Below are 27,109 nucleotides of genomic sequence, written 5' to 3'. Positions count from 1 at the left end.
CGAGCCGGAGTTGAACCAGCGAACTATAGGATTCCTGTTTTCATGACTCTAGTCCTCGCTCTACCAACTGAGCTATCGAAGGTGAGACACAGACGTTGTTTCTTTCAACGTAGTCGGCTACGACCACAACACTCAAGACAAAGTGAGTGCAGAAAAAAAGCATTGTCTTTCTAGCTGAACTTGAAGCTGCAAAATCAGAATTCTGGATTGATGACTTACAGTCAGGTAAATATACAGGTGAACCTGACAGCATTGGCTCCTTTACCGTAGTTCACCTGCGTGCCACTACATTAGGACAAAATTATCCTTCGAGGCGGAGTTGAACCAAGCGACCTAAGGATTCCTGTTTTCATGACTCTACAGTCTCCGCTCTACCAACTGAGCTATCGAAGGTGAATGTACAGTTTTAGTTTTTTCATGTAGTCCAAATACAGACCTAATACACTCGGGAGAAAATCAGCTGCAGAAAAAACATTGTTTTTCTAGCTGAACTTGAATCTGCAAAATGAGAATTCCTGGATTGATTGACTCTACAGTCAGATAAATCTACAGGTGAACCTGACAGCATTGTCGCACGCTGAGTGCCATCTTACATTTAGAACAAAACTATCCTTCGAGGCCGGAGTTGAACCAGCCGACCTAAGGATTCCTGTTTTTATGACTCTACAGTCTCCTCCGCTCTACCAACTGAGCTATCGAAGGTGAATGTACAGTTTTAGTTTTTTCAATCTAGTCCAAATACAGACCTAATACACTCGGGAGAAAATCAGCTGCAGAAAAACATTGTCTTTCTAGCTGAACTTGAAGCTGCAAAATCAGAATTGTTGGATTGATGACTCTACAGTCAGGTAAATCTACAGGTCAACCTGACAGCATTGGCTCCTTCAACGTAGTTCACCTGCAGTGCCACTACATTTAGGACAAAATTATCCTTCGAGCCGGAGTTGAACCAGCGACCTAAGGATTCCTGTTTTCATGACTCTACAGTCCTCCGCTCTACCAACTGAGCTATCGAAGGTGAAGACACAGACGTTGTTTCTTTCAACGTAGTCCGGCTACAGACCCACAACACTCAAACAAGGTGAGTTGCAGAAAAGCATTGTCTTTCTAGCTGAACTTGAAGCTGCAAAATCAGAATTCTTGGATTGATGACTCTACAGTCAGGTAAATCTACAGGTGAACCTGACAGCATTGGCTCCTTTACCGTAGTTCACCTGCAGTGCCACTACATTTAGGACAAAATTATCCTTCGAGCCGGAGTTGAACCAGCGACCTAAGGATTCCTGCTTTCATGACTCTACAGTCCTCCGCTCTACCAACTGAGCTATCGAAGGTGAAGACACAGACGTTGTTTCTTTCAACGTAGTCCGGCTACAGACCCACAACACTCAAGACAAAGTGAGTTGCAGAAAAGCATTGTCTTCTAGCTGACCCTGAAGCTGCAAAATCAGAATTCTTGGATTGATGACTCTACAGTCAGGTAAGTCTACAGGTGAACCTGACAGCATTGGCTCCTTTAACGTAGTTCACCTGCAGTGCCACTACATTTAGGACAAAATTATCCTTCGAGCCGAGTTGAACCAGCGACTTAAGGATTCCTGTTTCCTGTATCAAGACAAATGACAGACCTAATACACTCGGAGAAAATCAGCTGCAGAAAAACATTGTTTTTCTAGCTGAACTTGAATCTGCAAAATCAGAATTGTTGGATTGATGACTCTACAGTCAGGTAATCTACAGGTCAACCTGACAGCATTGGCTCTTCAACGTAGTTCACCTGCAGTGCCACTACATTTAGGACAAAATTATCCTTCGAGCCGGAGTTGAACAGCGACCTTAAGGATTCCTGTTTTCATGACTCTACAGTCCTCCGCTCTACCAACTGAGCTATCGAAGGTGAAGACACAGACGTTGTTTTCTTTCAACGTAGTCTGGCTCAGACCCACAACACTCAAACAAAGTGAGTTGCAGAAAAGCATTGTCTTTCTAGCTGAACTTGAAGCTGCAAAATCAGAATTCTTGGATTGATGACTCTACAGTCAGGTAAACCTACAGGTGAACCTGACAGCATTGGCTCCTTTAACGTAGTTCACCTGCAGTGCCACTACATTTAGGACAAAATTATCCTTCGAGCCGGAGTTGAACCAGCGACCTAAGGATTCCTGTTTTCATGACTCTACAGTCCTCCGCTCTAACAACTGAGCTATCGAAGGTGAATGTACAGTTTTAGTTTTTTCAATGTAGTCCAAATACAGACCTAATACACTCGGGAGAAAATCAGCTGCAGAAAAACATTGTTTTTCTAGCTGAACTTGAATCTGCAAAATGAGAATTCCTGGATTGATGACTCTACAGTCAGGTAAATCTACAGGTCAACCTGACAGCATTGGCTCCTTCCACGTAGTTCACCTGCAGTGCCACTACATTTAGGACAAACTTATCCTTCGAGCCGGAGTTGGAACCAGCGATCCTAAGGATTCCTGTTTTTCATGACTCTTACAGTCCTCCGCTCTACCAACTGAGCTATCGAAGGTGAAATGTACAGTTTTAGTTTTTTCAATGTAGTCCAAATACAGACCTAATACACTCGGGAGAAAATCAGGCTGCAGAAAAAACATTGTTTTTCTAGCTGAACTTGAATCTGCAAAATGAGAATTCCTGGATTGATGACTCTACAGTCAGGTAAATCTACAGGTCAACCTGACAGCATTGGCTCCTTCAACGTAGTTCACCTGCAGTGCCACTACATTTAGGACAAAATGATCCTTCGAGCCGGAGTTGAACCAGCGACCTAAGATTCCTGTTTTCATGACTCTACAGTCCTCCGCTCTACCAACTGAGCTATCGAAGGTGAGACACAGACGTTGTTTCTTTCAACGTAGTCTGGCTACAGACCCACAACACTCAAGACAAAGTGAGTTGCAGAAAAGCATTGTCTTTCTAGCTGAACTTGAAGCTGCAAAATCAGAATTCTTGGATTGATGACTCTACAGTCAGGTAAATATACAGGTGAATCTGACAGCATTGGCTCCTTTAACGTAATTCACCTGCAGTGCCACTACATTTAGGACAAAATTATCCTTCGAGCCGGAGTTGAACCAGCGACCTAAGGATTCCTGTTTTCATGACTCTACAGTCCTCCGCTCTAACACACTGAGCTATCGAAGGTGAATGTACAGTTTTAGTTTTTTCAATGTAGTCCAAATACAGACCTAATACACTCGGGAGAAAAATCAGCTGCAGAAAAAGCATTGTCTTTCTAGCTGAACTGAATCTGCAAAATGAGAATTCCATGACTCGACAGTCAGAAAGTCTAAGGTGCACCTGACAGCATGCCGAGTGCCACTACAACAGAACACAATATCCTTCTGAGCTCGGAAGTTGGAACCAGCGGACCTATAGGATTCCTGTTTTTATGATCTACAGTCCTCCGCTTACCACGAGCTATCAAGTGAACAGTTTTTTCAAGGATCAGTTCACTAAATCATAGACAAACATTGTTTTTTAGCCTAATACACTCGGGAGAAAATCAGCTGCAGAAAAACATTGTTTTCTAGCTGAACTTGAATCTGCAAAAGTGAGAATTCCGATTGATGATCTTACAGTCAGGTAAATCTACAGGTCAACCTGACAGCATTGGCTCCTTCAACGTAGTTCACCTGCAGTGCCACTACATTTAGGACAAAATATCCTCGAGCCGGAGTTGAACAGCGACCTAAGGATTCCTGTTTTCATGACTCTACAGTCCTGCCTTACCAACTGAGCTATCGAGGTGAAGACACGACGTTGTTTCTTTCAACGTAGTCCCGGCTACAGACCCACAACACTCAAGACAAAGTGAGTTGCAGAAAAGCATTGTCTTTCTAGCTGAACTTGAAGCTGCAAAATCAGAATTCTTGTGATTGATGACTCTACAGTCAGGTAAATATACAGGTGAAATCTGACAGCATTGGCTCCTTCACGTAGTTCACCTGCAGTGCCACTACATTTAGGACAAAATTATCCTTCGAGGCCGGAGTTGAACCAGCGACCTAAGGATTCCTGTTTTCATGACTCTAACAGTCCTCCGCTCTAACAACTGAGCTATCGAAGGTGAATGTACAGTTTTAGTTTTTTCAATGTAGTCCAATACAGACCTAATACACTCGGGAGAAAATCAGCTGCAGAAAAACATTGTTTTTCTAGCTGAACTTGAATCTGCAAAATGAGAATTCCTGGATTGATGACTCTACAGTCAGGTAAAGTCTACAGGTCAACCCTGACAGCATTGGCTCCTTCAACGTAGTTCACCTGCAGTGCCACTACATTTAGGACAAAAATATCCTTCGAGCCGGAGTTGAACCAGCGACTAAGGATTCTGTTTCATGACTCTACAGTCCTAGTCTACCAACTGAGTATCGAGGGAAGACACAGACGTTGTTCTTCAATGAGTCCTGGCTACAGACCCACAACACTCAAGACAGAAGTGAGTTGCAGAAAAGACTTGTTCTTCTAGCTGAACTTGAAGCTGCAAAATCAGAATTTTGGATTGATGACTCTACAGTCAGGTAAATCTACAGGTGAACTGACAGCATGGCTCCTTTACGTTAGTCATGCAGTGCCACACATTTAGAAAATATCTTCGAGCGGAGAGTGAACCAGCGACCTAAGGATTCCTGTTTTCATGACTATACAGTCCTCGCTCTACCAAACTGAGTATCGAAGGTGAAGAACAGACGTGTTTCTTTCAACGTAGCGGCTACAGACCAAACACTAAAACAAATGAGTTGCAGAAAAGCATTTTGTCTTTCTAGCTGAACTTGAAGCTGCAAAATCAGAATTCTTGGATTGATGACTCTACAGTCAGGTAAATCTACAGGTGAACCTGACAGCATTGGCTCCTTTACCGTAGTTCACCTGCAGTGCCACTACATTTAGGACAAAATTATCCTTCGAGCCGGAGTTGAACCAGCGACCTAAGGATTCCTGTTTTCATGACTCTACAGTCCTCCGCTCTACCAACTGAGCTATCGAAGGTGAAGACACAGACGTTGTTTCTTTCAACGTAGTCCGGCTACAGACCCACAACACTCAAGACAAAGTGAGTTGCAGAAAAGCATTGTCTTTCTAGCTGAACTTGAAGCTGCAAAATCAGAATTCTTGGATTGATGACTCTACAGTCAGGTAAATATACAGGTGAATCTGACAGCATTGGCTCCTTCAACGTAGTTCACCTGCAGTGCCACTACATTTAGGACAAAATTATCCTTCGAGGCGGAGTTGAACCAGCGACCTAAGGATTCCTGTTTTCATGACTCTACAGTCCTCCGCTCTAACAACTGAGCTATCGAAGGTGAATGTACAGTTGTAGTTTTTTCAATCTAGTCCAAATACAGACCTAATACACTCGGGAGAAAATCAGCTGCGAAAAACATTGTTTTTTCTAGCTGAACTTGAATCTGCAAAATGAGAATTCCTGGATTGATGACTCTACAGTCAGGTAAATCTACAGGTCAACCTGACAGCATTGGCTCCTTCAACGTAGTTCACCTGCAGTGCCACTACATTTAGGACAAAATTATCCTTCGAGCCGGAGTTGAACCAGCGACCTAAGGATTCCTGTTTTCATGACTCTACAGTCCTCCACTCTACCAACTGAGCTATCGAAGGTGAAGACACAGACGTTGTTTCTTTCAACGTAGTCCGGCTACAGACCCACAACACTCAAGACAAAGTGAGTTGCAGAAAAGCATTGTCTTTCTAGCTGAACTTGAAGCTGCAAAATCAGAATTCTTGGATTGATGACTCTACAGTCAGGTAAATCTACAGGTGAATCTGACAGCATTGGCTCCTTCAACGTAGTTCACCTGCAGTGCCACTACATTTAGGACAAAATTATCCTTCGAGCCGGAGTTGAACCAGCGACCTAAGGATTCCTGTTTTCATGACTCTACAGTCCTCCGCTCTACCAACTGAGCTATCGAAGGTGAAGACACAGACGTTGTTTCTTTCAACGTAGTCCGGCTACAGACCCACAAACACTCAAACAAGGTGGAGTTGCAGAAAAGCATTGTCTTTTCTAGCTGAACTTGAAGCTGCAAAATCAGAATTCTTGGATTGATGACTCTACAGTCAGGTAAATCTACAGGTGAACCTGACAGCATTGGCTCCTTTCAACGTAGTTCACCTGCAGTGCCACTACATTTAGGACAAAATTATCCTTCGAGCCGTGAGTTGAACCAGCGACTTAAGGATTCCTGTTTCCTGTATCAAGACAAATAGCCGACCTAATACACTCGGGAGAAATCAGCTGCAGAAAAACATTGTTTTCTAGCTGAACTTGAATCTGCAAAATGCAGAATTCTGGATTGATGACTCTACAGTCAGGTAAATCTACAGGTGAACCTGACAGCATTGGCTCATTCCAAGTAGTTCACTGCAGTGCCACTACATTTAGAACAAAAATATCCTTCTGAGGCGGAGTTGAACAAGCGACCTAAGGATCCTGTTTTATGACTCTACAGTCCTCCGCTCTAACCAACTGAGCTATCGAAGGCTGAATGTACAGTTTTAGTTTTTTCAATCTAGTCCAAATACAGACTAATACACTCGGGAGAAAATCAGCTGCAGAAAAACATTGTTTTTCTAGCTGAACTTGAATCTGCAAAATGAGAATTCCTGGATTGATGACTCTACAGTCAGGTAAATCTACAGGTCAACCTGACAGCATTGGCTCCTTCAACGTAGTTCACCTGCAGTGCCACTACATTTAGGACAAAATTATCCTTCGAGCCGGAGTTGAACCAGCGACCTAAGGATTCCTGTTTTCATGACTCTACAGTCCTCCGCTCTACCAACTGAGCTATCGAAGGTGAATGTACAGTTTTAGTTTTTTCAATGTAGTCCAAATACAGACCTAATACACTCGGGGAAAAATCATCTGCAGAAAAACATTGTTTTTCTAGCTGAACTTGAATCTGCAAAATGAGAATTCCTGGATTGATGACTCTACAGCCAGATAAGTCTACAGGTGAACCTGACAGCATTGTTAGCACGCTGAGTGCCACTACATTTAGAACAAAACTATCCTTTGAGGCGGAGTTGAACAAGCGACCTAAGTATTCTTGTTTTTATGACTCTACAGTCCTCCGCTCTACCAACTGAGCTATCGAAGGTGAATGTACAGTTTTAGTTTTTTCAATGTAGTCCAAATACAGACCTAATACACTCGGGAGAAAATCAGCTGCAGAAAAACATTGTTTTTCTAGCTGAACTTGAATCTGCAAAATGAGAATTCCTGGATTGATGACTCTACAGTCAGGTAAATCTACAGGTCAACCTGACAGCATTGGCTCCTTCAACGTAGTTCACCTGCAGTGCCACTACATTTAGGACAAAATTATCCTTCGAGCCGGAGTTGAACCAGCGACCTAAGGATTCCTGCTTTCATGACTCTACAGTCCTCCGCTCTACCAACTGAGCTATCGAAGGTGAAGACACAGACGTTGTTTCTTTCAACGTAGTCCGGCTACAGACCCACAACACTCAACAAGGTGAGTTGCAGAAAAAGCATTGTCTTTCTAGCTGAACTTGAAGCTGCAAATCAGAATTCTTGGATTGATGACTCTACAGTCAGGTAAATCTACAGGTGAACCTGACAGTATTGGCTCCTTTACCGTAGTTCACCTGCAGTGCCACTACATTTAGGACAAAATTATCCTTCGAGCCGGAGTTGAACCAGCGACCTAAGGATTCCTGCTTTCATGACTCTACAGTCCTCCGCTCTACCAACTGAGCTATCGAAGGTGAAGACACAGACGTTGTTTCTTTCAACGTAGTCCGGCTACAGACCCACAACACTCAAGACAAAGTGAGTTGCAGAAAAGCATTGTCTTTCTAGCTGAACTTGAAGCTGCAAAATCAGAATTCTTGGATTGATGACTCTACAGTCAGGTAAGTCTACAGGTGAACCTGACAGCATTGGCTCCTTTAACGTAGTTCACCTGCAGTGCCACTACATTTAGGACAAAATTATCCTTCGAGCCGGAGTTGAACCAGCGACTTAAGGATTCCTGTTTCCTGTATCAAGACAAATACAGACCTAATACACTCGGGAGAAAATCAGCTGCAGAAAAACATTGTTTTTCTAGCTGAACTTGAATCTGCAAAATCAGAATTGTTGGATTGATGACTCTACAGTCAGGTAAATCTACAGGTCAACCTGACAGCATTGGCTCCTTCAACGTAGTTCACCTGCAGTGCCACTACATTTAGGACAAAATTATCCTTCGAGCCGGAGTTGAACCAGCGACCTAAGGATTCCTGTTTTCATGACTCTACAGTCCTCCGCTCTACCAACTGAGCTATCGAAGGTGAAGACACAGACGTTGTTTCTTTCAACGTAGTCCGGCTACAGACCCACAACACTCAAACAAGGTGAGTTGCAGAAAAGCATTGTCTTTCTAGCTGAACTTGAAGCTGCAAAATCAGAATTCTGGGATTGATGACTCTACAGTCAGGTAAATCTACGGGTGAACCTGACAGCATTGGCTCCTTTACCGTAATTCACCTGCAGTGCCACTACATTTAGGACAAAATTATCCTTCGAGCCGGAGTTGAACCAGCGACCTAAGGACTCCTGTTTTCATGACTCTACAGTCCTCCGCTCTACCAACTGAGCTATCGAAGGTGAAGACACAGACGTTGTTTCTTTCAACGTAGTCCGGCTACAGACCCACAACACTCAAGACAAAGTGAGTTGCAGAAAAGCATTGTCTTTCTAGCTGAACTTGAAGCTGCAAAATCAGAATTCTTGGATTGATGACTCTACAGTCAGGTAAATCTACAGGTGAACCTGACAGCATTGGCTCCTTTAACGTAGTTCACCTGCAGTGCCACTACATTTAGGACAAAATTATCCTTCGAGCCGGAGTTGAACCAGCGACTTAAGGATTCCTGTTTCCTGTATCAAGACAAATACAGACCTAATACACTCGGGAGAAAATCAGCTGCAGAAAAACATTGTTTTTCTAGCTGAACTTGAATCTGCAAAATGAGAATTCCTGGATTGATGACTCTACAGTCAGGTAAATCTACAGGTCAACCTGACAGCATTGGCTCCTTCAACGTAGTTCACCTGCAGTGCCACTACATTTAGGACAAAATTATCCTTCGAGCCGGAGTTGAACCAGCGACCTGAGGATTCCTGTTTTCATGACTCTACAGTCCTCCGCTCTACCAACTGAGCTATCGAAGGTGAAGACACAGACGTTGTTTCTTTCAACGTAGTCCGGCTACAGACCCACAACACTCAAACAAGGTGAGTTGCAGAAAAGCATTATCTTTCTAGCTGAACTTGAAGCTGCAAAATCAGAATTCTTGGATTGATGACTCTACAGTCAGGTAAATCTACAGGTGAACCTGACAGCATTGGCTCCTTTACCGTAATTCACCTGCAGTGCCACTTCATTTAGGACAAAATTATCCTTCGAGCCGGAGTGGAACCAGCGACCTAAGGATTCCTGTTTTCATGACTCTACAGTCCTCCGCTCTAGCAACTGAGCTATCGAAGGTGAATGTACAGTTTTAGTTTTTTCAATGTAGTCCAAATGCAGACCTAATACACTCGGGAGAAAATCAGCTGCAGAAAAACATTGTTTTTCTAGCTGAACTTGAATCTGCAAAATGAGAATTCCTGGATTGATGACTCTACAGTCAGATAAATCTACAGGTGAACCTGACAGCGTTGTCAGCACGCGGAGTGCATCTACATTTAGAACAAAACTATCCTTCGAGGCGGAGTTGAACCAGCGAACTAAGGATTCCTGTTTTTATGACTTTACAGTCCTCCGCTCTACCAACTGAGCTATCGAAGGTGAATGTACAGTTTTAGTTTTTTCAATATAGTCCAAATACAGACCTAATACACTCGGGAGAAAAAAGGCTGCAGAAAAACATTGTTTTTCTAGCTGAACTTGAATCTGCAAAATGAGAATTCCTGGATTGATGACTCTACAGTCAGATAAATCTACAGGTCAACCTGACAGCATTGGCTCCTTCAACGTAGTTCACCTGCAGTGCCACTACATTTAGGACAAAATTATCCTTCGAGCCGGAGTTGAACCAGCGACCTAAGGATTCCTGTTTTCATGACTCTACAGTCCTCCGCTCTACCAACTGAGCTATCGAAGGTGAAGACACAGACGTTGTTTCTTTCAACGTAGTCCGGCTACAGACCCACAACACTCAAACAAGGTGAGTTGCAGAAAAGCATTGTCTTTCTAGCTGAACTTGAAGCTGCAAAATCAGAATTCTTGGATTGATGACTCTACAGTCAGGTAAATCTACAGGTGAACTGTCACCGGTCAACCTGACAGCATTGGCTCCTTCAACGTAGTTCACCTGCAGTGCCACTACATTTAGGACAAAATTATCCTTCGAGCCGGAGTTGAACCAGCGACCTAAGGATTCCTGTTTTCATGACTCTACAGTCCTCCGCTCTACCAACTGAGCTATCGAAGGTGAAGACACAGACGTTGTTTCTTTCAACGTAGTCCGGCTACAGACCCACAACACTCAAACAAGGTGAGTTGCAGAAAAGCATTGTCTTTCTAGCTGAACTTGAAGCTGCAAAATCAGAATTCTTGGATTGATGACTCTACAGTCAGGTAAATCTACAGGTGAACCTGACAGCATTGGCTCCTTCAACGTAGTTCACCTGCAGTGCCACTACATTTAGGACAAAATTATCCTTCGAGCCGGAGTTGAACCAGCGACTTAAGGATTCCTGTTTCCTGTATCAAGACAAATGCAGACCTAATACACTCGGGAGAAAATCAGCTGCAGAAAAACATTGTTTTTCTAGCTGAACTTGAAGCTGCAAAATCAGAATTGTTGGATTGATGACTCTACAGTCAGGTAAATCTACAGGTCAACCTGACAGCATTGGCTCCTTTAACGTAGTTCACCTGCAGTGCCACTACATTTAGGACAAAATTATCCTTCGAGCCGGAGTTGAACCAGCGACCTAAGGATTCCTGTTTTCATGACTCTACAGTCCCTCCGCTCTACCAACTGAGCTATCGAAGGTGAAGACACAGACGTTGTTTCTTTCAACGTAGTCCGGCTACAGACCCACAACACTCAAACAAGGTGAGTTGCAGAAAAGCATTGTCTTTCTAGCTGAACTTGAAGCTGCAAAATCAGAATTCTTGGATTGATGACTCTACAGTCAGGTAAATCTACAGGTGAACCTGACAGCATTGGCTCCTTTACCGTAGTTCACCTGCAGTGCCACTACATTTAGGACAAAATTATCCTTCGAGCCGGAGTTGAACCAGCGACCTAAGGATCCCTGTTTTCATGACTCTACAGTCCTCTGCTCTACCAACTGAGCTATCGAAGGTGAAGACACAGACGTTGTTTCTTTCAACGTAGTCCGGCTACAGACCCACAACACTCAAGACAAAGTGAGTTGCAGAAAAGCATTGTCTTTCTAGCTGAACTTGAAGCTGCAAAATCAGAATTCTTGGATTGATGACTCTACAGTCAGGTAAATCTACAGGTGAACCTGACAGCATTGGCTCCTTTAACGTAGTTCACCTGCAGTGCCACTACATTTAGGACAAAATTTCCTTCGAGCCGGAGTTGAACCAGCGACTTAAGGATTCCTGTTTCCTGTATCAAGACAAATACAGACCTAATACACTCGGGAGAAAATCAGCTGCAGAAAAACGTTGTTTTTCTAGCTGAACTTGAATCTGCAAAATGAGAATTCCTGGATTGATGACTCTACAGTCAGGTAAATCTACAGGTCAACCTGACAGCATTGGCTCCTTCAACGTAGTTCACCTGCAGTGCCACTACATTTAGAACAAAAATATCCTCTGAGCTGGAGTTGAACCAGCGACCTAAGGATTCCTGTTTTTATGATTCTACAGTCCTCCGCTCTACCAACTGAGCTATCAAAGGTGAATGTACAGTTTTAGTTTTTTCAATGTAGTCCAAATACAGACCTAATACACTCGGGAGAAAATCAGCTGCAGAAAAACATTGTTTTTCTAGCTGAACTTGAAGCTGCAAAATCAGAATTGTTGGATTGATGACTCTACAGTCAGGTAAATCTACAGGTCAACCTGACAGCATTGGCTCCTTTAACGTAGTTCACCTGCAGTGCCACTACATTTAGGACAAAATTATCCTTCGAGCCGGAGTTGAACCAGCGACCTAAGGATTCCTGTTTTCATGACTCTACAGTCCTCCGCTCTACCAACTGAGCTATCGAAGGTGAAGACACAGACGTTATTTCTTTCAACGTAGTCCGGCTACAGACCCACAACACTCAAACAAAGTGAGTTGCAGAAAAGCATTGTCTTTCTAGCTGAATTTGAAGCTGCAAAATCAGAATTCTTGGATTGATGACTTTACAGTCAGGTAAACCTACAGGTGAACCTGACAGCATTGGCTCCTTTACCGTAGTTCACCTGCAGTGCCACTACATTTAGGACAAAATTATCCTTCGAGCCGGAGTTGAACCAGCGACCTAAGGATTCCTGTTTTCATGACTCTACAGTCCTCCGCTCTACCAACTGAGCTATCGAAGGTGAAGACACAGACGTTGTTTCTTTCAACGTAGTCCGGCTACAGACCCACAACACTCAAGACAAAGTGAGTTGCAGAAAAGCATTGTCTTTCTAGCTGAACTTGAAGCTGCAAAATCAGAATTCTTGGATTGATGACTCTACAGTCAGGTAAGTCTACAGGTGAACCTGACAGCATTGGCTCCTTCAACGTAGTTCACCTGCAGTGCCACTACATTTAGGACAAAATTATCCTTCGAGCCGGAGTTGAACCAGCGACTTAAGGATTCCTGTTTCCTGTATCAAGACAAATGCAGACCTAATACACTCGGGAGAAAATCAGCTGCAGAAAAACATTGTCTTTCTAGCTGAACTTGAAGCTGCAAAATCAGAATTGTTGGATTGATGACTCTACAGTCAGGTAAATCTACAGGTCAACCTGACAGCATTGGCTCCTTCAACGTAGTTCACCTGCAGTGCCACTACATTTAGGACAAAATTATCCTTCGAGCCGGAGTTGAACCAGCGACCTAAGGATTCCTGTTTTCATGACTCTACAGTCCTCCGCTCTACCAACTGAGCTATCGAAGGTGAAGACACAGACGTTGTTTCTTTCAACGTAGTCCGGCTACAGACCCACAACACTCAAACAAAGTGAGTTGCAGAAAAGCATTGTCTTTCTAGCTGAATTTGAAGCTGCAAAATCAGAATTCTTGGATTGATGACTTTACAGTCAGGTAAACCTACAGGTGAACCTGACAGCATTGGCTCCTTTACCGTAGTTCACCTGCAGTGCCACTACATTTAGGACAAAATTATCCTTCGAGCCGGAGTTGAACCAGCGACCTAAGGATTCCTGTTTTCATGACTCTACAGTCCTCCGCTCTACCAACTGAGCTATCGAAGGTGAAGACACAGACGTTGTTTCTTTCAACGTAGTCCGGCTACAGACCCACAACACTCAAACAAGGTGAGTTGCAGAAAAGCATTGTCTTTCTAGCTGAACTTGAAGCTGCAAAATCAGAATTCTTGGATTGATGACTCTACAGTCAGGTAAATCTACAGGTGAACTGTCACCGGTCAACCTGACAGCATTGGCTCCTTCAACGTAGTTCACCTGCAGTGCCACTACATTTAGGACAAAATTATCCTTCGAGCCGGAGTTGAACCAGCGACCTAAGGATTCCTGTTTTCATGACTCTACAGTCCTCCGCTCTACCAACTGAGCTATCGAAGGTGAAGACACAGACGTTGTTTCTTTCAACGTAGTCCGGCTACAGACCCACAACACTCAAAGAAGGTGAGTTGCAGAAAAGCATTGTCTTTCTAGCTGAACTTGAAGCTGCAAAATCAGAATTCTTGGATTGATGACTCTACAGTCAGGTAAATCTACAGGTGAACCTGACAGCATTGGCTCCTTCAACGTAGTTCACCTGTAGTGCCACTACATTTAGGACAAAATTATCCTTCGAGCCGGAGTTGAACCAGCGACTTAAGGATTCCTGTTTCCTGTATCAAGACAAATGCAGACCTAATACACTCGGGAGAAAATCAGCTGCAGAAAAACATTGTTTTTCTAGCTGAACTTGAAGCTGCAAAATCAGAATTGTTGGATTGATGACTCTACAGTCAGGTAAATCTACAGGTCAACCTGACAGCATTGGCTCCTTTAACGTAGTTCACCTGCAGTGCCACTACATTTAGGACAAAATTATCCTTCGAGCCGGAGTTGAACCAGCGACCTAAGGATTCCTGTTTTCATGACTCTACAGTCCTCCGCTCTACCAACTGAGCTATCGAAGGTGAAGACACAGACGTTGTTTCTTTCAACGTAGTCCGGCTACAGACCCACAACACTCAAACAAGGTGAGTTGCAGAAAAGCATTGTCTTTCTAGCTGAACTTGAAGCTGCAAAATCAGAATTCTTGGATTGATGACTCTACAGTCAGGTAAATCTACAGGTGAACCTGACAGCATTGGCTCCTTTACCGTAGTTCACCTGCAGTGCCACTACATTTAGGACAAAATTATCCTTCGAGCCGGAGTTGAACCAGCGACCTAAGGATCCCTGTTTTCATGACTCTACAGTCCTCTGCTCTACCAACTGAGCTATCGAAGGTGAAGACACAGACGTTGTTTCTTTCAACGTAGTCCGGCTACAGACCCACAACACTCAAGACAAAGTGAGTTGCAGAAAAGCATTGTCTTTCTAGCTGAACTTGAAGCTGCAAAATCAGAATTCTTGGATTGATGACTCTACAGTCAGGTAAGTCTACAGGTGAACCTGACAGCATTGGCTCCTTTAACGTAGTTCACCTGCAGTGCCACTACATTTAGGACAAAATTATCCTTCGAGCCGGAGTTGAACCAGCGACTTAAGGATTCCTGTTTCCTGTATCAAGACAAATACAGACCTAATACACTCGGGAGAAAATCAGCTGCAGAAAAACATTGTTTTTCTAGCTGAACTTGAATCTGCAAAATGAGAATTCCTGGATTGATGACTCTACAGTCAGGTAAATCTACAGGTCAACCTGACAGCATTGGCTCCTTCAACGTAGTTCACCTGCAGTGCCACTACATTTAGAACAAAAATATCCTCTGAGCCGGAGTTGAACCAGCGACCTAAGGATTCCTGTTTTTATGACTCTACAGTCCTCCGCTCTACCAACTGAGCTATCAAAGGTGAATGTACAGTTTTAGTTTTTTCAATGTAGTCCAAATACAGACCTAATACACTCGGGAGAAAATCAGCTGCAGAAAAACATTGTTTTTCTAGCTGAACTTGAAGCTGCAAAATCAGAATTGTTGGATTGATGACTCTACAGTCAGGTAAATCTACAGGTCAACCTGACAGCATTGGCTCCTTCAACGTAGTTCACCTGCAGTGCAACTACATTTAGGACAAAATTATCCTTCGAGCCGGAGTTGAACCAGCGACCTAAGGATTCCTGTTTTCATGACTCTACAGTCCTCCGCTCTACAAACTGAGCTATCGAAGGTGAAGACACAGACGTTGTTTCTTTCAACGTAGTCCGGCTACAGACCCACAACACTCAAGACAAAGTGAGTTGCAGAAAAGCATTGTCTTTCTAGCTGAACTTGAAGCTGCAAAATCAGAATTCTTGGATTGATGACTCTACAGTCAGGTAAGTCTACAGGTGAACCTGACAGCATTGGCTCCTTTAACGTAGTTCACCTGCAGTGCCACTACATTTAGGACAAAATTTCCTTCGAGCCGGAGTTGAACCAGCGACTTAAGGATTCCTGTTTCCTGTATCAAGACAAATACAGACCTAATACACTCGGGAGAAAATCAGCTGCAGAAAAACGTTGTTTTTCTAGCTGAACTTGAATCTGCAAAATGAGAATTCCTGGATTGATGACTCTACAGTCAGGTAAATCTACAGGTCAACCTGACAGCATTGGCTCCTTCAACGTAGTTCACCTGCAGTGCCACTACATTTAGAACAAAAATATCCTCTGAGCTGGAGTTGAACCAGCGACCTAAGGATTCCTGTTTTTATGATTCTACAGTCCTCCGCTCTACCAACTGAGCTATCAAAGGTGAATGTACAGTTTTAGTTTTTTCAATGTAGTCCAAATACAGACCTAATACACTCGGGAGAAAATCAGCTGCAGAAAAACATTGTTTTTCTAGCTGAACTTGAAGCTGCAAAATCAGAATTGTTGGATTGATGACTCTACAGTCAGGTAAATCTACAGGTCAACCTGACAGCATTGGCTCCTTTAACGTAGTTCACCTGCAGTGCCACTACATTTAGGACAAAATTATCCTTCGAGCCGGAGTTGAACCAGCGACCTAAGGATTCCTGTTTTCATGACTCTACAGTCCTCCGCTCTACCAACTGAGCTATCGAAGGTGAAGACACAGACGTTGTTTCTTTCAACGTAGTCCGGCTACAGACCCACAACACTCAAACAAAGTGAGTTGCAGAAAAGCATTGTCTTTCTAGCTGAATTTGAAGCTGCAAAATCAGAATTCTTGGATTGATGACTTTACAGTCAGGTAAACCTACAGGTGAACCTGACAGCATTGGCTCCTTTACCGTAGTTCACCTGCAGTGCCACTACATTTAGGACAAAATTATCCTTCGAGCCGGAGTTGAACCAGCGACCTAAGGATTCCTGTTTTCATGACTCTACAGTCCTCCGCTCTACCAACTGAGCTATCGAAGGTGAAGACACAGACGTTGTTTCTTTCAACGTAGTCCGGCTACAGACCCACAACACTCAAGACAAAGTGAGTTGCAGAAAAGCATTGTCTTTCTAGCTGAACTTGAAGCTGCAAAATCAGAATTCTTGGATTGATGACTCTACAGTCAGGTAAGTCTACAGGTGAACCTGACAGCATTGGCTCCTTTAACGTAGTTCACCTGCAGTGCCACTACATTTAGGACAAAATTATCCTTCGAGCCGGAGTTGAACCAGCGACTTAAGGATTCCTGTTTCCTGTATCAAGACAAATGCAGACCTAATACACTCGGGAGAAAATCAGCTGCAGAAAAACATTGTTTTTCTAGCTGAACTTGAAGCTGCAAAATCAGAATTGTTGGATTGATGACTCTACAGTCAGGTAAATCTACAGGTCAACCTGACAGCATTGGCTCCTTTAACGTAGTTCACCTGCAGTGCCACTACATTTAGGACAAAATTATCCTTCGAGCCGGAGTTGAACCAGCGACCTAAGGATTCCTGTTTTCATGACTCTACAGTCCTCCGCTCTACCAACTGAGCTATCGAAGGTGAAGACACAGACGTTGTTTCTTTCAACGTAGTCCGGCTACAGACCCACAACACTCAAACAAAGTGAGTTGCAGAAAAGCATTGTCTTTCTAGCTGAATTTGAAGCTGCAAAATCAGAATTCTTGGATTGATGACTTTACAGTCAGGTAAACCTACAGGTGAACCTGACAGCATTGGCTCCTTTACCGTAGTTCACCTGCAGTGCCACTACATTTAGGACAAAATTATCCTTCGAGCCGGAGTTGAACCAGCGACCTAAGGATTCCTGTTTTCATGACTCTACAGTCCTCCGCTCTACCAACTGAGCTATCGAAGGTGAAGACACAAACGTTGTTTCTTTCAACGTAGTCCGGCTACAGACCCACAACACTCAAGACAAAGTGAGTTGCAGAAAAGCATTGTCTTTCTAGCTGAACTTGAAGCTGCAAAATCAGAATTCTTGGATTGATGACTCTACAGTCAGGTAAGTCTACAGGTGAACCTGACAGCATTGGCTCCTTCAACGTAGTTCACCTGCAGTGCCACTACATTTAGGACAAAATTATCCTTCGAGCCGGAGTTGAACCAGCGACTTAAGGATTCCTGTTTCCTGTATCAAGACAAATGCAGACCTAATACACTCGGGAGAAAATCAGCTGCAGAAAAACATTGTTTTTCTAGCTGAACTTGAAGCTGCAAAATCAGAATTGTTGGATTGATGACTCTACAGTCAGGTAAATCTACAGGTCAACCTGACAGCATTGGCTCCTTTAACGTAGTTCACCTGCAGTGCCACTACATTTAGGACAAAATTATCCTTCGAGCCGGAGTTGAACCAGCGACCTAAGGATTCCTGTTTTCATGACTCTACAGTCCTCCGCTCTACCAACTGAGCTATCGAAGGTGAAGACACAGACGTTGTTTCTTTCAACGTAGTCCGGCTACAGACCCACAACACTCAAACAAAGTGAGTTGCAGAAAAGCATTGTCTTTCTAGCTAAATTTGAAGCTGCAAAATCAGAATTCTTGGATTGATGACTTTACAGTCAGGTAAATCTACAGGTCAACCTGACAGCATTGGCTCCTTCAACGTAGTTCACCTGCAGTGCCACTACATTTAGAACAAAAATATCCTCTGAGCCGGAGTTGAACCAGCGACCTAAGGATTCCTGTTTTCATGACTCTACAGTCCTCCGCTCTACCAACTGAGCTATCGAAGGTGAATGTACAGTTTTATTTTTTTCAATGTAGTCCAAATACAGACCTAATACACTCGGGAGAAAATCAGCTGCAGAAAAACATTGTTTTTCTAGCTGAACTTGAATCTGCAAAATGAGAATTCCTGGATTGATGACTCTACAGTCAGATAAATCTACAGGTGAACCTGACAGCATTGTCAGCACGCGGAGTGCCACTACATTTAGAACAAAACTATCCTTCGAGCCGGAGTTGAACCAGCGACCTAAGGATTCCTGTTTTTATGACTCTTAGTCCTCCGCTCTACCAACTGAGCTATCGAAGGTGAATGTACAGGCGTCGTTTCTTTCAACCTAGTCCAGTTACAGAGCCAATACACTCAAGAGAAATTCACCTGCAGAGATGCTAGACTCGAGAAAAGAACTGTTTCTTTCAACAAAGGTAGAAGGTGAATGCACAATTGTTGTTTCTTTTAATGTAGTCCAGCTACAGACCGACTAAACTCGTCGGTTGCACAGATGGTACAAAAAATTGCTTCCTCCACTGTTCTTTCACAGTTGAGCTCTTTGAGGAAAAATGTGTGTGCCGGCCTCTGAGGTCATTCCCTTTGTAACAATGCTAAAACATTATATCTCAAGCAGATGTGTCGATATCACACACCCACTGGCTGAGACTCGTTTTCAATGCTGGAGATTTCACTGGCCTGTCACAGGCCCTTGGACCCTAGGTTTAAGGAGCCAGGGTTCTGCAGCCAAGGCTCTGCCCAAACTGTCAGACCAGCTGACCAAAGAGTGTGCTGCAATGATGCAGATGGAGCTTTACACTGCTACAGTAAAGATTATGACCCGCAACAGCATTTATGCTCATGTTTAGCTGCTGAATGACAATGGGCCCTGTTTCAAAAGCACCATCCCCTCTGACTTTACCCTTATTGTCCACAATGTAACACAAGCACTTCTCACAGTATCACATTTTGTTTTACGCTTTTTATTTTGTACATGTGCAGATTATATACTTGTAGTGCGCCACCAGATGTCACTGTTCTGCGTTAATTCAAAGCTCCACAACTTTGGTCTATTTTCCGCCAAAATCAAATAAAGCCTCTGGAAGCGTCAACTGCCATCACCAAAAATAAAATACATAAGGAAAAATGTGCCAAGAGAATGACTTGCTTCCATTTGTGGTTTGTTCAAGTAGTCTTATGAAATTACGTCGCGGTCTTTTCTGGTTTAGTACCACGATGAATGACGTTGTATGACAGCTATTTTAATTATGCGGCCAGGCATTCTCACGGTCACTGATGACGTGTTCTACAAAGAATTGTGACATATTCAATTTGACACCGTGCAAGTTATACAGAACCCAAGCGCCATCGATTGTTCAGACGCTTTATGGACGGAAAGGTTTAAACACGGGTAAATTCGTCGTCAGAGTCAGATTTGTGGCTCTTAAAAGAGCCGTTGTTTTGTTGTAGCCGAGCGTTTACTTGGAGCTGGTGTACTTGGTCACAGCCTTGGTGCCCTCGGACACCGCGTGCTTGGCCAGCTCACCGGGCAGCAGCAGTCTGACGGCGGTCTGGATCTCCCTGGAGGTGATGGTGGAGCGCTTGTTGTAGTGCGCCAGGCGGGAGGCTTCGCCGGCGATGCGTTCGAAAATGTCGCTGACGAAGGAGTTCATGATGCTCATGGCCTTGGAGGAGATGCCGGTGTCGGGGTGGACCTGCTTCAGGACCTTGTACACGTAGATGGCGTAGCTCTCCTTGCGGGTCCTCCTCTTCTTCTTGCCGGTCTTGCTGACGGTCTTAGACACGGCTTTCTTTGAGCCCTTCTTCGGCGCCTTTGCTGGTTCTGGCATTCTGCTTCCTCTGAAATTCTTCAACGGATGAGTCTAACGTCAGTGAGGCTGGGTACTTATGTTCTTTTTATGCAAATTATACTGTGCAGTAGCTATGAGAGGATTGGCTGCCGACTGGGCATGCGCAAGTAAGTGTAAGAAACCGTTTTCCACCGACAGTTTATTCAAATTTTAACGATTGCAACCCGCCAAAAAAACGGACATAAAGAAGAAAAGAACATATTCTATGCATGAGAATGAATCTTCCAATACTGTTGTTTCTTGTAATTTTCTAATTGTATTAGTAAAATATTAAATTCGTATTAGTATTAATTAGTATATAACATTAAAGAACCTTAGGACAGGATACGACAGATTATTAAACTCACAATAGAGAAAATCAACCTTGTTCCTTAATGATACCAGTACGTCTGTATTTTTCGACTTAGGTGACACTTTCCTGTCTTTCCGCACCGTTTTCTATTTCTTTATACGTTTCAGAGGCGAACGTCATGTTGCGGTAATAACTTAATATACAGTACAGTTTTCCAGCGTATATTATGTAGAGTATCGTTTGGCATGGGTTCATTTACTGACTTAGACCACAAAATAAACAAATCAAAAAATATGGGACCTACAAGATTAATCTATTGGATTGTTAAGAATCCGTGAGTCGACGTCATTCATTGTTAATGCATGTGATAACATTCTGATGAAAACAAACCAGGAAACATGCTTTTAAACGATGTGTGTGGCTCTTAAAAGAGCCTTTGGTTGTTGGACTTCGCTAATTTAACTTCCGAAACCATACAGGGTGCGGCCCTGCCTCTTGAGAGCGTAGACCACGTCCATGGCGGTCACGGTCTTCCTCTTTGCGTGCTCGGTGTAGGTGACGGCATCACGGATCACGTTCTCCAGGAAAACCTTCAGCACGCCTCGCGTCTCCTCGTAGATCAAACCAGAAATACGCTTGACACCACCACGGCGAGCCAGACGGCGGATAGCGGGCTTTGTAATGCCCTGGATGTTATCGCGGAGAACCTTGCGATGACGCTTGGCGCCCCCCTTTCCGAGACCTTTTCCACCCTTTCCTCTTCCACTCATTTTCAAAGCTTCTACTTTGACTGATCAAAGACGAATGTCTGCCTATTGGCCAGACTGCGTATTTGAAGACAAGCTGCGGACCTAATAGAGGACGGAAGGCGGGAGTTTTATTGGGCGGAGTCAATTTCAGTTAAAAAAAACTCGCGAACAACAACCCAATGAATTAATTTCAAACCACTCGATCATTTGTCTGCCTTTAGCTAGTTTGTTTTTCACACTTTCATTTTAAGTCATTGAAAGATGTCGATCCCTGTTCAACACTGAACCAATTTTTTTTGTATTACGGTGGTTTTATTAAACAGCAGCGATGTTTCATTTTGAGACATTACTGGTTATATATCATCTTATTATCCTTTAATTTTTGGACAGCGTTTTGACAATCTGCAGAGATCGACTATGAGCGTTTTAATAGACAATAACATGTGTCTTTTCCCCCTTTTAGTTTTATTGTCACATTGTTAAGGCTCCCAAAGCGATTCTTCAGATACAACATCACCAATTCTTTGCGGCTTTGATTTAAATGTTGGCTTTTAAGTTTCTCTAAGAAATGACTAAACCTGTTAGGCTTATTGTTAGTCAGTCCTCTATAATCCTCATAATGTTAATTATGTCACGTTGTTAGATTGGCTCATGCTCAGCCACTTGTAAATATTATTTTTTCAATCTTTTTTTCCAGTTTGAAAACGTTTCATTGTGCTGTTTTTGGTCCGCTCAAATAAATGAAATGCTTTTATGTTTGATTAGAGTCACCGTGGAAATGGCGCCCTCCGGTGGATGATGTTGGTAATGTCATTTGTTAGTGTGTCGCGAGGAACGTGAGGGTCATACAGTAAGTGATGAGGAAAGTTGTGGACGATGCAGTTTTGTGAGATGTGTGTGCATCTACGGCTGCAATATTTGGCCGTTTTGCTTTTTGTGTAACAAAATGTTCCAATGTGCTGCCTGTGTATATTACAGTGTTTGCTTATTAATTCTGGTAAGGTGACACTTTCCTGTTTTAGATGTTTAGACACCTACCAGGATACAGTAACTCACATCATATTAAGTGATTACCGTTCAGTGCTTCTTTTCAAAACCCTTGTGACACAAGATAACTGTAAACCGAATGGTGTCATAGTGACCCCCTAAACACACTGGTTGCTTTTGAGTTTACACAACTGATATGCTTATACTTATTTTTACGCATGCACAGTTAAAATCAGCACTGAATCATCTACACATCACTACATATACCGAGGTTTCTGATCTACAAAATCTAAAATCTGCCAATCTAACAGCTAAGAAGACATAGGAAGTAAATCACTCCTATTCCCTGTTAGTTAGCAGCTACGTCATGACGTAACCCTACATTTAGAGATTCTGTATTAAACATCCTATATACACACAAAGTGTTTTAATGTTTCATACAAATATTGCCGTTCATTGATCAAACTCGTCGTCCTCAGTCCTGAGAGGAAGTCTGTCTGGAGTCCTACACGAGCCTCAGCAGTGTGTTTGCTGCGAACACAAAAGCGTCACTTTATTGCAACACGACCATCGGCTGATGCTGGTTTGACTTTGAGTCACTAAATCAACACGTGGAGCAGCAATAAATATGGTTTTGGTGGCAGTTTATTCCAATTTGAATGTTTTTTGTTGAGAAATTATAAGAGTAGCGCCGATCAGAAGGCGGGATAGGTGAAGTTTAGAGGCTCTACAGAGAAAACAACGCGACCGTCAGAGCTCCACATGAACTAGATATAAAGACACATGTCTTCGCTGTCGGCTCACTTCACTTTTCGTCTCCAGCGGTTCTCGTGCTGTGATTTTGAGAGGTTTTATCGGTGCAGAGAAAACACAAGTGTCTCGGCGTCACAGCGCCCGCAGTAGCTCACGCCGGTTGAGTCTCCACGGTTCTCATGATGTGTTTATGAGCCGCCTACTTCCCCGGATTCTCAATACTCTGACTTTCGTCGCACTGCGAGAAGGAAACTGTCCAGAAACAAAATGGTAGAGGAAGCACCAGCTGCAGCTCCGGCCACCGCTCCGGCCAAGGCCGCCAAGAAGAAGGCCGCCAAGCCCAAGAAGAGCGGTCCTAGCGTGGGTGAGCAGATCATCAAAGCCGTGTCCGCGTCCAAGGAGAGGACCGGCATGTCCACTAGCGCCATGAAGAAGGTTCTGGCTGCCGGTGGCTACGACGTGGAGAAAAACAAGGCTCGCGTCAGGATCGCCATCAAGAACCTGGTCACCAAAGGGCTCCTGATCCAAACTAAAGGAATCGGCGCTTCCGGCTCCTTCAAGATCAACAAAAAGACCGAGACCAAGGCTAAGAAGCCCGCTGCCAAGAAGCCCGCTCCTAAAGCCAAGAAGCCCGCAGCCAAGAAACCTGCAGCCGCCAAGAAGCCCAAAGCAGCGGCCGCAAAGAAGCCGGCGGCCGCTAAGAAGTCTCCGAAGAAGGTGAAGAAGCCAGCGGCAGCAGCCAAGAAGGCAGCAAAGAGCCCCAAGAAGGCTACCAAAAGCCCGAAGAAGGTGGCGAAGAAGGCCCCTGCTGCCAAGAAAGCTCCGGCCCCTAAGAAGGCTCCAGCTAAGAAGGCGGCAAAGCCTAAAGCCAAGAAGACCGCGGCCAAGAAGAAGTGAGCTGATCACTCAACGGTTTAACACAAAGGCTCTTTTCAGAGCCACCACATGAGACTGGAGACAATATTCCTAATAATGATAATAATAGTAATAATGATAACTAATGATAATAATAATTATTAGTGATAACTAATAATAATGTAGTATATTTTATAGTTAGTATATAGTTTGTCCTGTGCACATATATTATATTGATGGTGTAAGAATAACATAACTTTTACTTTTAGCGTTCACTTTTAACAAACTTGTTAATAAGCCAGTAAACATGAAGCCTCTCAGCTATGAGTTATTCCAGGTTCTGTCTTTACTGCCAGCTCCTGAATCAGGTGCTGACAGACTACAGTCAAGCCTTGACTTTTGTGTGTGTTTGTGTGTGGACCGTTTGTGGATTTATTTATGGCTGTATATATTTTGTACTACTCATGAGGGGAGGGAGTTGATGTAAAGTATTGTAATAATTTTGTATTAGAACAAAGTTAACCTATACAAGAACATTTACTACTACTACATGAACAAAATAAATCAAAATAAAAAGAATCAATGAGATTGCATCATCTGTTCTCACAACTATCCACACCTCAATCTTCCAGTACATTGCTATTGTTCTTCATGCAGATCCAGACCAGCCAGTGGTGATTTTGTTAGAATTACTAATAAGAGGGTGAAGATTCGCAGTCATCCAGGTGGTTTAGAGGTAGAGTCATGTCAACTTAACTTCTTAACCTTCAGTGAGGTTTCCTTCCACATGTAAGTAATGGGCTTGTTATAGAATAGAATCTTTTGTCATTGTACATGTAGACAATGAAATTGGATAAGCAATACAATATAAATCTAAACACATGTCCCACACTGATCACTAGTGCATAGTCACTGCCCCCACACACATATATACACATACATATATACATATACATACATATATACACACATGTATACATATATACACATATACACACATATACAAATTGATACTGATATATATATCAGAATAATTTGAATATGACAGTTAAATAGAAGTCTAATAGGCCAGGGGTAAAGACTGTTTCTCAGCCTATTTCCTTTTTGATGCTCATACTATACAGTACCATTATAGAGAGGGCAGGACAGTGATGAATCTTGCCCAAGGTTTCACCAAATTAGTCTCTTTAGTGGTTGTGCTGAATAAAAGCTAGATTTGAAATTTGTTAGATTCCTTGATATATTCTTAAGTTCCAATACTTTACATTTGAAAAAATTTAGTCAACATATGTGTGTTTACACTAGTTTTGTTTTAGAGCAATTGAGTTCCAAAACAAACTTACCATATATTGTGAAAAATAGAATGTCTCCACAAATCATTTAAACTGGATTTTATTATGACGTTTAATAGATACAAGTTATAACCTTTGTAATCGCTTACTGAAGTAAAAGCAATTAAGAACGGCTTTATATTATATATTTTTAAAGCATGCAAAAAATAGATTGTTTACATAAAGCTTTTGTTTAAACACAAGAGATTGTTCTTTAGATAGTGTGTGTGGCTCTTAAAAGAGCCGTTGTCGGTAGATTGAACCAGTCCGTTTACTTCGCCTTTCCGGCGGGTTTCTCGGTCTTCTTGGGCAGCAGCACCGCCTGGATGTTGGGCAGGACGCCGCCCTGAGCGATGGTAACGCCGCCGAGCAGCTTGTTCAGCTCCTCGTCGTTGCGGACGGCCAGCTGCAGGTGGCGGGGGATGATTCTGGTCTTCTTGTTGTCGCGGGCAGCGTTTCCAGCCAACTCCAGGATCTCAGCGGTGAGGTACTCAAGCACTGCCGCCAAGTAGACGGGAGCTCCAGCGCCGACGCGCTCAGCATAGTTGCCTTTACGCAACAGCCTGTGAACACGACCCACGGGAAACTGAAGTCCGGCTCTAGAAGACCTGGTCTTCGCCTTAGCCCTAGCCTTCCCTCCGGTTTTGCCTCTACCAGACATATTTAAGGATTTTGCTCAAGGTTCGTCAAGGAACATATAGCTCTAATGCGCGGAACCGTCCATTATATAGCCCTCAGAGCGGCAAGAAGCCTGCCAGACCAATCAGAGGCGGCGCAGCAGAGGGCGGTCGCTATGAGAATTGGCGGACATTTTAAAATGCTTTTCTCCAATCAACGGCGGAGATTCAGGCGGGGACGCGCTTCCCCATGCGTTCACCAATCAGGAACCGAGCGTCAACGGTTCGCATCCGGTAACAGAGCTTAAAAGCAGCGGTTTTCTGCCTGTACTTCATTCATCTACTGAACGCAGAAAGAATGGCAAGAACTAAGCAGACCGCTCGCAAGTCCACTGGAGGCAAAGCGCCCAGGAAACAGCTCGCAACCAAAGCTGCGCGCAAAAGCGCTCCGGCAACCGGCGGCGTCAAGAAGCCCCATCGCTACAGGCCCGGTACCGTGGCTCTGAGAGAGATCCGTCGCTACCAGAAGTCCACCGAGCTGCTAATCCGCAAGCTGCCCTTCCAGCGCCTGGTGAGGGAGATCGCCCAGGACTTCAAGACCGACCTGCGCTTCCAGAGCTCTGCCGTCATGGCTCTGCAGGAGGCCAGCGAGGCTTATCTGGTCGGTCTGTTCGAGGACACCAACCTGTGCGCCATCCACGCCAAGAGGGTCACCATCATGCCCAAAGACATCCAGCTGGCCCGGCGCATCCGCGGGGAGAGGGCTTAAACTGTCCGCTCCATAAACACCACAACGGCTCTTTTAAGAGCCACTACATAAACTAAAGACGGTTTTCCTATTCATTTTTTCACTATTTTATGGCGTTATTACCACATTAAGCTGAAAACTTTATAGGATTTTATTGTACAGCAGAAAAATTGATGACAATCTAAAGTTAAATCAATCACAAAACCTAACACAAGAAATGGCTATAAAAACCATTGTAGAACAGGGATCTCTGTCAAAACAGTTTCACATTTGAATTGGACTTCAATCACAGTTTCGTGCAGATGTTCTCAGATCCAGGAGCCCCAGTGTAAACAACCATGGTTGTGTTGAACCTAGACTTTGTGGCTGTTAAAAGCCTGTCTTAAATAGAAATGATGGTAA

The 27,109-nt window shown here is 43.6% G+C and overlaps 5 protein-coding genes and 39 non-coding genes across 44 annotated transcripts; 2 read left to right on the top strand and 42 right to left on the bottom strand.

Annotated features, from left to right (window-relative positions):
* Positions 1–929: 929 nt before the first annotated feature.
* On the bottom strand, positions 930–1,018 carry trnay-gua (transfer RNA tyrosine (anticodon GUA)). Its single transcript is given in 2 exon segments — positions 930–965; positions 982–1,018. It is a non-coding gene; the product is annotated as a tRNA-Tyr (tRNA).
* Positions 1,019–1,245: 227 nt separating this feature from the next.
* trnay-gua (transfer RNA tyrosine (anticodon GUA)) lies at positions 1,246–1,334 on the bottom strand. Its single transcript is given in 2 exon segments — positions 1,246–1,281; positions 1,298–1,334. It is a non-coding gene; the product is annotated as a tRNA-Tyr (tRNA).
* A 790-nt stretch (positions 1,335–2,124) lies between these two features.
* Positions 2,125–2,213, bottom strand: trnay-gua (transfer RNA tyrosine (anticodon GUA)). Its single transcript is given in 2 exon segments — positions 2,125–2,160; positions 2,177–2,213. It is a non-coding gene; the product is annotated as a tRNA-Tyr (tRNA).
* A 227-nt stretch (positions 2,214–2,440) lies between these two features.
* On the bottom strand, positions 2,441–2,533 carry trnay-gua (transfer RNA tyrosine (anticodon GUA)). Its single transcript is given in 2 exon segments — positions 2,441–2,478; positions 2,497–2,533. It is a non-coding gene; the product is annotated as a tRNA-Tyr (tRNA).
* Positions 2,534–2,763: 230 nt separating this feature from the next.
* trnay-gua (transfer RNA tyrosine (anticodon GUA)) lies at positions 2,764–2,851 on the bottom strand. The gene is given in 2 exon segments: positions 2,764–2,799; positions 2,815–2,851. It is a non-coding gene; the product is annotated as a tRNA-Tyr (tRNA).
* Positions 2,852–3,078: 227 nt separating this feature from the next.
* On the bottom strand, positions 3,079–3,168 carry trnay-gua (transfer RNA tyrosine (anticodon GUA)). Its single transcript is given in 2 exon segments — positions 3,079–3,114; positions 3,131–3,168. It is a non-coding gene; the product is annotated as a tRNA-Tyr (tRNA).
* Positions 3,169–4,927: 1,759 nt separating this feature from the next.
* Positions 4,928–5,016, bottom strand: trnay-gua (transfer RNA tyrosine (anticodon GUA)). The gene is given in 2 exon segments: positions 4,928–4,963; positions 4,980–5,016. It is a non-coding gene; the product is annotated as a tRNA-Tyr (tRNA).
* Positions 5,017–5,560: 544 nt separating this feature from the next.
* On the bottom strand, positions 5,561–5,649 carry trnay-gua (transfer RNA tyrosine (anticodon GUA)). The gene is given in 2 exon segments: positions 5,561–5,596; positions 5,613–5,649. It is a non-coding gene; the product is annotated as a tRNA-Tyr (tRNA).
* Positions 5,650–5,877: 228 nt separating this feature from the next.
* Positions 5,878–5,966, bottom strand: trnay-gua (transfer RNA tyrosine (anticodon GUA)). Its single transcript is given in 2 exon segments — positions 5,878–5,913; positions 5,930–5,966. It is a non-coding gene; the product is annotated as a tRNA-Tyr (tRNA).
* A 796-nt stretch (positions 5,967–6,762) lies between these two features.
* Positions 6,763–6,851, bottom strand: trnay-gua (transfer RNA tyrosine (anticodon GUA)). Its single transcript is given in 2 exon segments — positions 6,763–6,798; positions 6,815–6,851. It is a non-coding gene; the product is annotated as a tRNA-Tyr (tRNA).
* Positions 6,852–7,381: 530 nt separating this feature from the next.
* Positions 7,382–7,470, bottom strand: trnay-gua (transfer RNA tyrosine (anticodon GUA)). The gene is given in 2 exon segments: positions 7,382–7,417; positions 7,434–7,470. It is a non-coding gene; the product is annotated as a tRNA-Tyr (tRNA).
* Positions 7,471–7,696: 226 nt separating this feature from the next.
* Positions 7,697–7,785, bottom strand: trnay-gua (transfer RNA tyrosine (anticodon GUA)). Its single transcript is given in 2 exon segments — positions 7,697–7,732; positions 7,749–7,785. It is a non-coding gene; the product is annotated as a tRNA-Tyr (tRNA).
* A 478-nt stretch (positions 7,786–8,263) lies between these two features.
* trnay-gua (transfer RNA tyrosine (anticodon GUA)) lies at positions 8,264–8,352 on the bottom strand. The gene is given in 2 exon segments: positions 8,264–8,299; positions 8,316–8,352. It is a non-coding gene; the product is annotated as a tRNA-Tyr (tRNA).
* Positions 8,353–8,579: 227 nt separating this feature from the next.
* trnay-gua (transfer RNA tyrosine (anticodon GUA)) lies at positions 8,580–8,668 on the bottom strand. The gene is given in 2 exon segments: positions 8,580–8,615; positions 8,632–8,668. It is a non-coding gene; the product is annotated as a tRNA-Tyr (tRNA).
* A 478-nt stretch (positions 8,669–9,146) lies between these two features.
* Positions 9,147–9,235, bottom strand: trnay-gua (transfer RNA tyrosine (anticodon GUA)). Its single transcript is given in 2 exon segments — positions 9,147–9,182; positions 9,199–9,235. It is a non-coding gene; the product is annotated as a tRNA-Tyr (tRNA).
* A 227-nt stretch (positions 9,236–9,462) lies between these two features.
* On the bottom strand, positions 9,463–9,551 carry trnay-gua (transfer RNA tyrosine (anticodon GUA)). Its single transcript is given in 2 exon segments — positions 9,463–9,498; positions 9,515–9,551. It is a non-coding gene; the product is annotated as a tRNA-Tyr (tRNA).
* Positions 9,552–9,765: 214 nt separating this feature from the next.
* Positions 9,766–9,854, bottom strand: trnay-gua (transfer RNA tyrosine (anticodon GUA)). Its single transcript is given in 2 exon segments — positions 9,766–9,801; positions 9,818–9,854. It is a non-coding gene; the product is annotated as a tRNA-Tyr (tRNA).
* Positions 9,855–10,081: 227 nt separating this feature from the next.
* trnay-gua (transfer RNA tyrosine (anticodon GUA)) lies at positions 10,082–10,170 on the bottom strand. Its single transcript is given in 2 exon segments — positions 10,082–10,117; positions 10,134–10,170. It is a non-coding gene; the product is annotated as a tRNA-Tyr (tRNA).
* Positions 10,171–10,411: 241 nt separating this feature from the next.
* trnay-gua (transfer RNA tyrosine (anticodon GUA)) lies at positions 10,412–10,500 on the bottom strand. Its single transcript is given in 2 exon segments — positions 10,412–10,447; positions 10,464–10,500. It is a non-coding gene; the product is annotated as a tRNA-Tyr (tRNA).
* Positions 10,501–10,977: 477 nt separating this feature from the next.
* trnay-gua (transfer RNA tyrosine (anticodon GUA)) lies at positions 10,978–11,067 on the bottom strand. The gene is given in 2 exon segments: positions 10,978–11,013; positions 11,030–11,067. It is a non-coding gene; the product is annotated as a tRNA-Tyr (tRNA).
* A 227-nt stretch (positions 11,068–11,294) lies between these two features.
* On the bottom strand, positions 11,295–11,383 carry trnay-gua (transfer RNA tyrosine (anticodon GUA)). Its single transcript is given in 2 exon segments — positions 11,295–11,330; positions 11,347–11,383. It is a non-coding gene; the product is annotated as a tRNA-Tyr (tRNA).
* A 477-nt stretch (positions 11,384–11,860) lies between these two features.
* On the bottom strand, positions 11,861–11,949 carry trnay-gua (transfer RNA tyrosine (anticodon GUA)). Its single transcript is given in 2 exon segments — positions 11,861–11,896; positions 11,913–11,949. It is a non-coding gene; the product is annotated as a tRNA-Tyr (tRNA).
* Positions 11,950–12,176: 227 nt separating this feature from the next.
* On the bottom strand, positions 12,177–12,265 carry trnay-gua (transfer RNA tyrosine (anticodon GUA)). The gene is given in 2 exon segments: positions 12,177–12,212; positions 12,229–12,265. It is a non-coding gene; the product is annotated as a tRNA-Tyr (tRNA).
* Positions 12,266–12,492: 227 nt separating this feature from the next.
* Positions 12,493–12,581, bottom strand: trnay-gua (transfer RNA tyrosine (anticodon GUA)). Its single transcript is given in 2 exon segments — positions 12,493–12,528; positions 12,545–12,581. It is a non-coding gene; the product is annotated as a tRNA-Tyr (tRNA).
* A 478-nt stretch (positions 12,582–13,059) lies between these two features.
* trnay-gua (transfer RNA tyrosine (anticodon GUA)) lies at positions 13,060–13,148 on the bottom strand. The gene is given in 2 exon segments: positions 13,060–13,095; positions 13,112–13,148. It is a non-coding gene; the product is annotated as a tRNA-Tyr (tRNA).
* A 227-nt stretch (positions 13,149–13,375) lies between these two features.
* trnay-gua (transfer RNA tyrosine (anticodon GUA)) lies at positions 13,376–13,464 on the bottom strand. The gene is given in 2 exon segments: positions 13,376–13,411; positions 13,428–13,464. It is a non-coding gene; the product is annotated as a tRNA-Tyr (tRNA).
* A 241-nt stretch (positions 13,465–13,705) lies between these two features.
* Positions 13,706–13,794, bottom strand: trnay-gua (transfer RNA tyrosine (anticodon GUA)). Its single transcript is given in 2 exon segments — positions 13,706–13,741; positions 13,758–13,794. It is a non-coding gene; the product is annotated as a tRNA-Tyr (tRNA).
* A 477-nt stretch (positions 13,795–14,271) lies between these two features.
* trnay-gua (transfer RNA tyrosine (anticodon GUA)) lies at positions 14,272–14,360 on the bottom strand. Its single transcript is given in 2 exon segments — positions 14,272–14,307; positions 14,324–14,360. It is a non-coding gene; the product is annotated as a tRNA-Tyr (tRNA).
* Positions 14,361–14,587: 227 nt separating this feature from the next.
* trnay-gua (transfer RNA tyrosine (anticodon GUA)) lies at positions 14,588–14,676 on the bottom strand. The gene is given in 2 exon segments: positions 14,588–14,623; positions 14,640–14,676. It is a non-coding gene; the product is annotated as a tRNA-Tyr (tRNA).
* Positions 14,677–15,154: 478 nt separating this feature from the next.
* On the bottom strand, positions 15,155–15,243 carry trnay-gua (transfer RNA tyrosine (anticodon GUA)). The gene is given in 2 exon segments: positions 15,155–15,190; positions 15,207–15,243. It is a non-coding gene; the product is annotated as a tRNA-Tyr (tRNA).
* Positions 15,244–15,470: 227 nt separating this feature from the next.
* On the bottom strand, positions 15,471–15,559 carry trnay-gua (transfer RNA tyrosine (anticodon GUA)). Its single transcript is given in 2 exon segments — positions 15,471–15,506; positions 15,523–15,559. It is a non-coding gene; the product is annotated as a tRNA-Tyr (tRNA).
* Positions 15,560–16,036: 477 nt separating this feature from the next.
* Positions 16,037–16,125, bottom strand: trnay-gua (transfer RNA tyrosine (anticodon GUA)). The gene is given in 2 exon segments: positions 16,037–16,072; positions 16,089–16,125. It is a non-coding gene; the product is annotated as a tRNA-Tyr (tRNA).
* Positions 16,126–16,352: 227 nt separating this feature from the next.
* On the bottom strand, positions 16,353–16,441 carry trnay-gua (transfer RNA tyrosine (anticodon GUA)). Its single transcript is given in 2 exon segments — positions 16,353–16,388; positions 16,405–16,441. It is a non-coding gene; the product is annotated as a tRNA-Tyr (tRNA).
* A 227-nt stretch (positions 16,442–16,668) lies between these two features.
* On the bottom strand, positions 16,669–16,757 carry trnay-gua (transfer RNA tyrosine (anticodon GUA)). Its single transcript is given in 2 exon segments — positions 16,669–16,704; positions 16,721–16,757. It is a non-coding gene; the product is annotated as a tRNA-Tyr (tRNA).
* A 478-nt stretch (positions 16,758–17,235) lies between these two features.
* On the bottom strand, positions 17,236–17,324 carry trnay-gua (transfer RNA tyrosine (anticodon GUA)). The gene is given in 2 exon segments: positions 17,236–17,271; positions 17,288–17,324. It is a non-coding gene; the product is annotated as a tRNA-Tyr (tRNA).
* Positions 17,325–17,551: 227 nt separating this feature from the next.
* On the bottom strand, positions 17,552–17,640 carry trnay-gua (transfer RNA tyrosine (anticodon GUA)). Its single transcript is given in 2 exon segments — positions 17,552–17,587; positions 17,604–17,640. It is a non-coding gene; the product is annotated as a tRNA-Tyr (tRNA).
* A 478-nt stretch (positions 17,641–18,118) lies between these two features.
* trnay-gua (transfer RNA tyrosine (anticodon GUA)) lies at positions 18,119–18,207 on the bottom strand. The gene is given in 2 exon segments: positions 18,119–18,154; positions 18,171–18,207. It is a non-coding gene; the product is annotated as a tRNA-Tyr (tRNA).
* Positions 18,208–18,434: 227 nt separating this feature from the next.
* Positions 18,435–18,523, bottom strand: trnay-gua (transfer RNA tyrosine (anticodon GUA)). Its single transcript is given in 2 exon segments — positions 18,435–18,470; positions 18,487–18,523. It is a non-coding gene; the product is annotated as a tRNA-Tyr (tRNA).
* A 214-nt stretch (positions 18,524–18,737) lies between these two features.
* trnal-aag (transfer RNA leucine (anticodon AAG)) lies at positions 18,738–18,825 on the bottom strand. The gene is given in 2 exon segments: positions 18,738–18,773; positions 18,789–18,825. It is a non-coding gene; the product is annotated as a tRNA-Leu (tRNA).
* Positions 18,826–19,466: 641 nt separating this feature from the next.
* On the bottom strand, positions 19,467–20,399 carry LOC114869615 (histone H2B 1/2-like). Its single transcript, XM_029173986.2, has one exon. It carries the CDS (start codon positions 20,352–20,354, stop codon positions 19,983–19,985), a length of 372 nt encoding a protein of 123 aa, XP_029029819.1. The 5' UTR covers positions 20,355–20,399; the 3' UTR covers positions 19,467–19,982.
* Positions 20,400–20,532: 133 nt separating this feature from the next.
* On the bottom strand, positions 20,533–21,456 carry LOC114869616 (histone H4). The gene has a single exon (XM_029173987.3). It carries the CDS (start codon positions 21,435–21,437, stop codon positions 21,126–21,128), a length of 312 nt encoding a protein of 103 aa, XP_029029820.1. The 5' UTR covers positions 21,438–21,456; the 3' UTR covers positions 20,533–21,125.
* Positions 21,457–23,360: 1,904 nt separating this feature from the next.
* On the top strand, positions 23,361–24,100 carry LOC114869613 (histone H1-like). Its single transcript, XM_029173984.3, has one exon. It carries the CDS (start codon positions 23,424–23,426, stop codon positions 24,051–24,053), a length of 630 nt encoding a protein of 209 aa, XP_029029817.1. The 5' UTR covers positions 23,361–23,423; the 3' UTR covers positions 24,054–24,100.
* Positions 24,101–25,387: 1,287 nt separating this feature from the next.
* On the bottom strand, positions 25,388–26,056 carry LOC114869614 (histone H2A-like). Its single transcript, XM_029173985.3, has one exon. It carries the CDS (start codon positions 26,001–26,003, stop codon positions 25,614–25,616), a length of 390 nt encoding a protein of 129 aa, XP_029029818.1. The 5' UTR covers positions 26,004–26,056; the 3' UTR covers positions 25,388–25,613.
* A 200-nt stretch (positions 26,057–26,256) lies between these two features.
* On the top strand, positions 26,257–26,848 carry LOC114869848 (histone H3). The gene has a single exon (XM_029174367.3). The coding sequence runs from the start codon at positions 26,318–26,320 to the stop codon at positions 26,726–26,728; it is 411 nt and encodes a 136-aa protein (XP_029030200.1). The 5' UTR covers positions 26,257–26,317; the 3' UTR covers positions 26,729–26,848.
* The last annotated feature ends 261 nt before the right edge of the window (positions 26,849–27,109 follow it).

The sequence above is a fragment of the Betta splendens genome, chromosome 14 (assembly GCF_900634795.4).
Source record: "Betta splendens chromosome 14, fBetSpl5.4, whole genome shotgun sequence".
Taxonomy (NCBI): Eukaryota; Metazoa; Chordata; class Actinopteri; order Anabantiformes; family Osphronemidae; genus Betta; species Betta splendens.
The sequence above is the reverse complement of the archived record's forward strand: the minus strand, read 5'-3'. Positions and strand labels throughout refer to the sequence as shown.

Coding starts and splice junctions, on each gene's coding strand:
- LOC114869615 (XM_029173986.2), bottom strand. CDS start 20,354: ATGCCAGAACCAGCAAAGGCGCCGAAGAAGGGCTCAAAGAAAGCCGTG.
- LOC114869616 (XM_029173987.3), bottom strand. CDS start 21,437: ATGAGTGGAAGAGGAAAGGGTGGAAAAGGTCTCGGAAAGGGGGGCGCC.
- LOC114869613 (XM_029173984.3), top strand. CDS start 23,424: ATGGTAGAGGAAGCACCAGCTGCAGCTCCGGCCACCGCTCCGGCCAAG.
- LOC114869614 (XM_029173985.3), bottom strand. CDS start 26,003: ATGTCTGGTAGAGGCAAAACCGGAGGGAAGGCTAGGGCTAAGGCGAAG.
- LOC114869848 (XM_029174367.3), top strand. CDS start 26,318: ATGGCAAGAACTAAGCAGACCGCTCGCAAGTCCACTGGAGGCAAAGCG.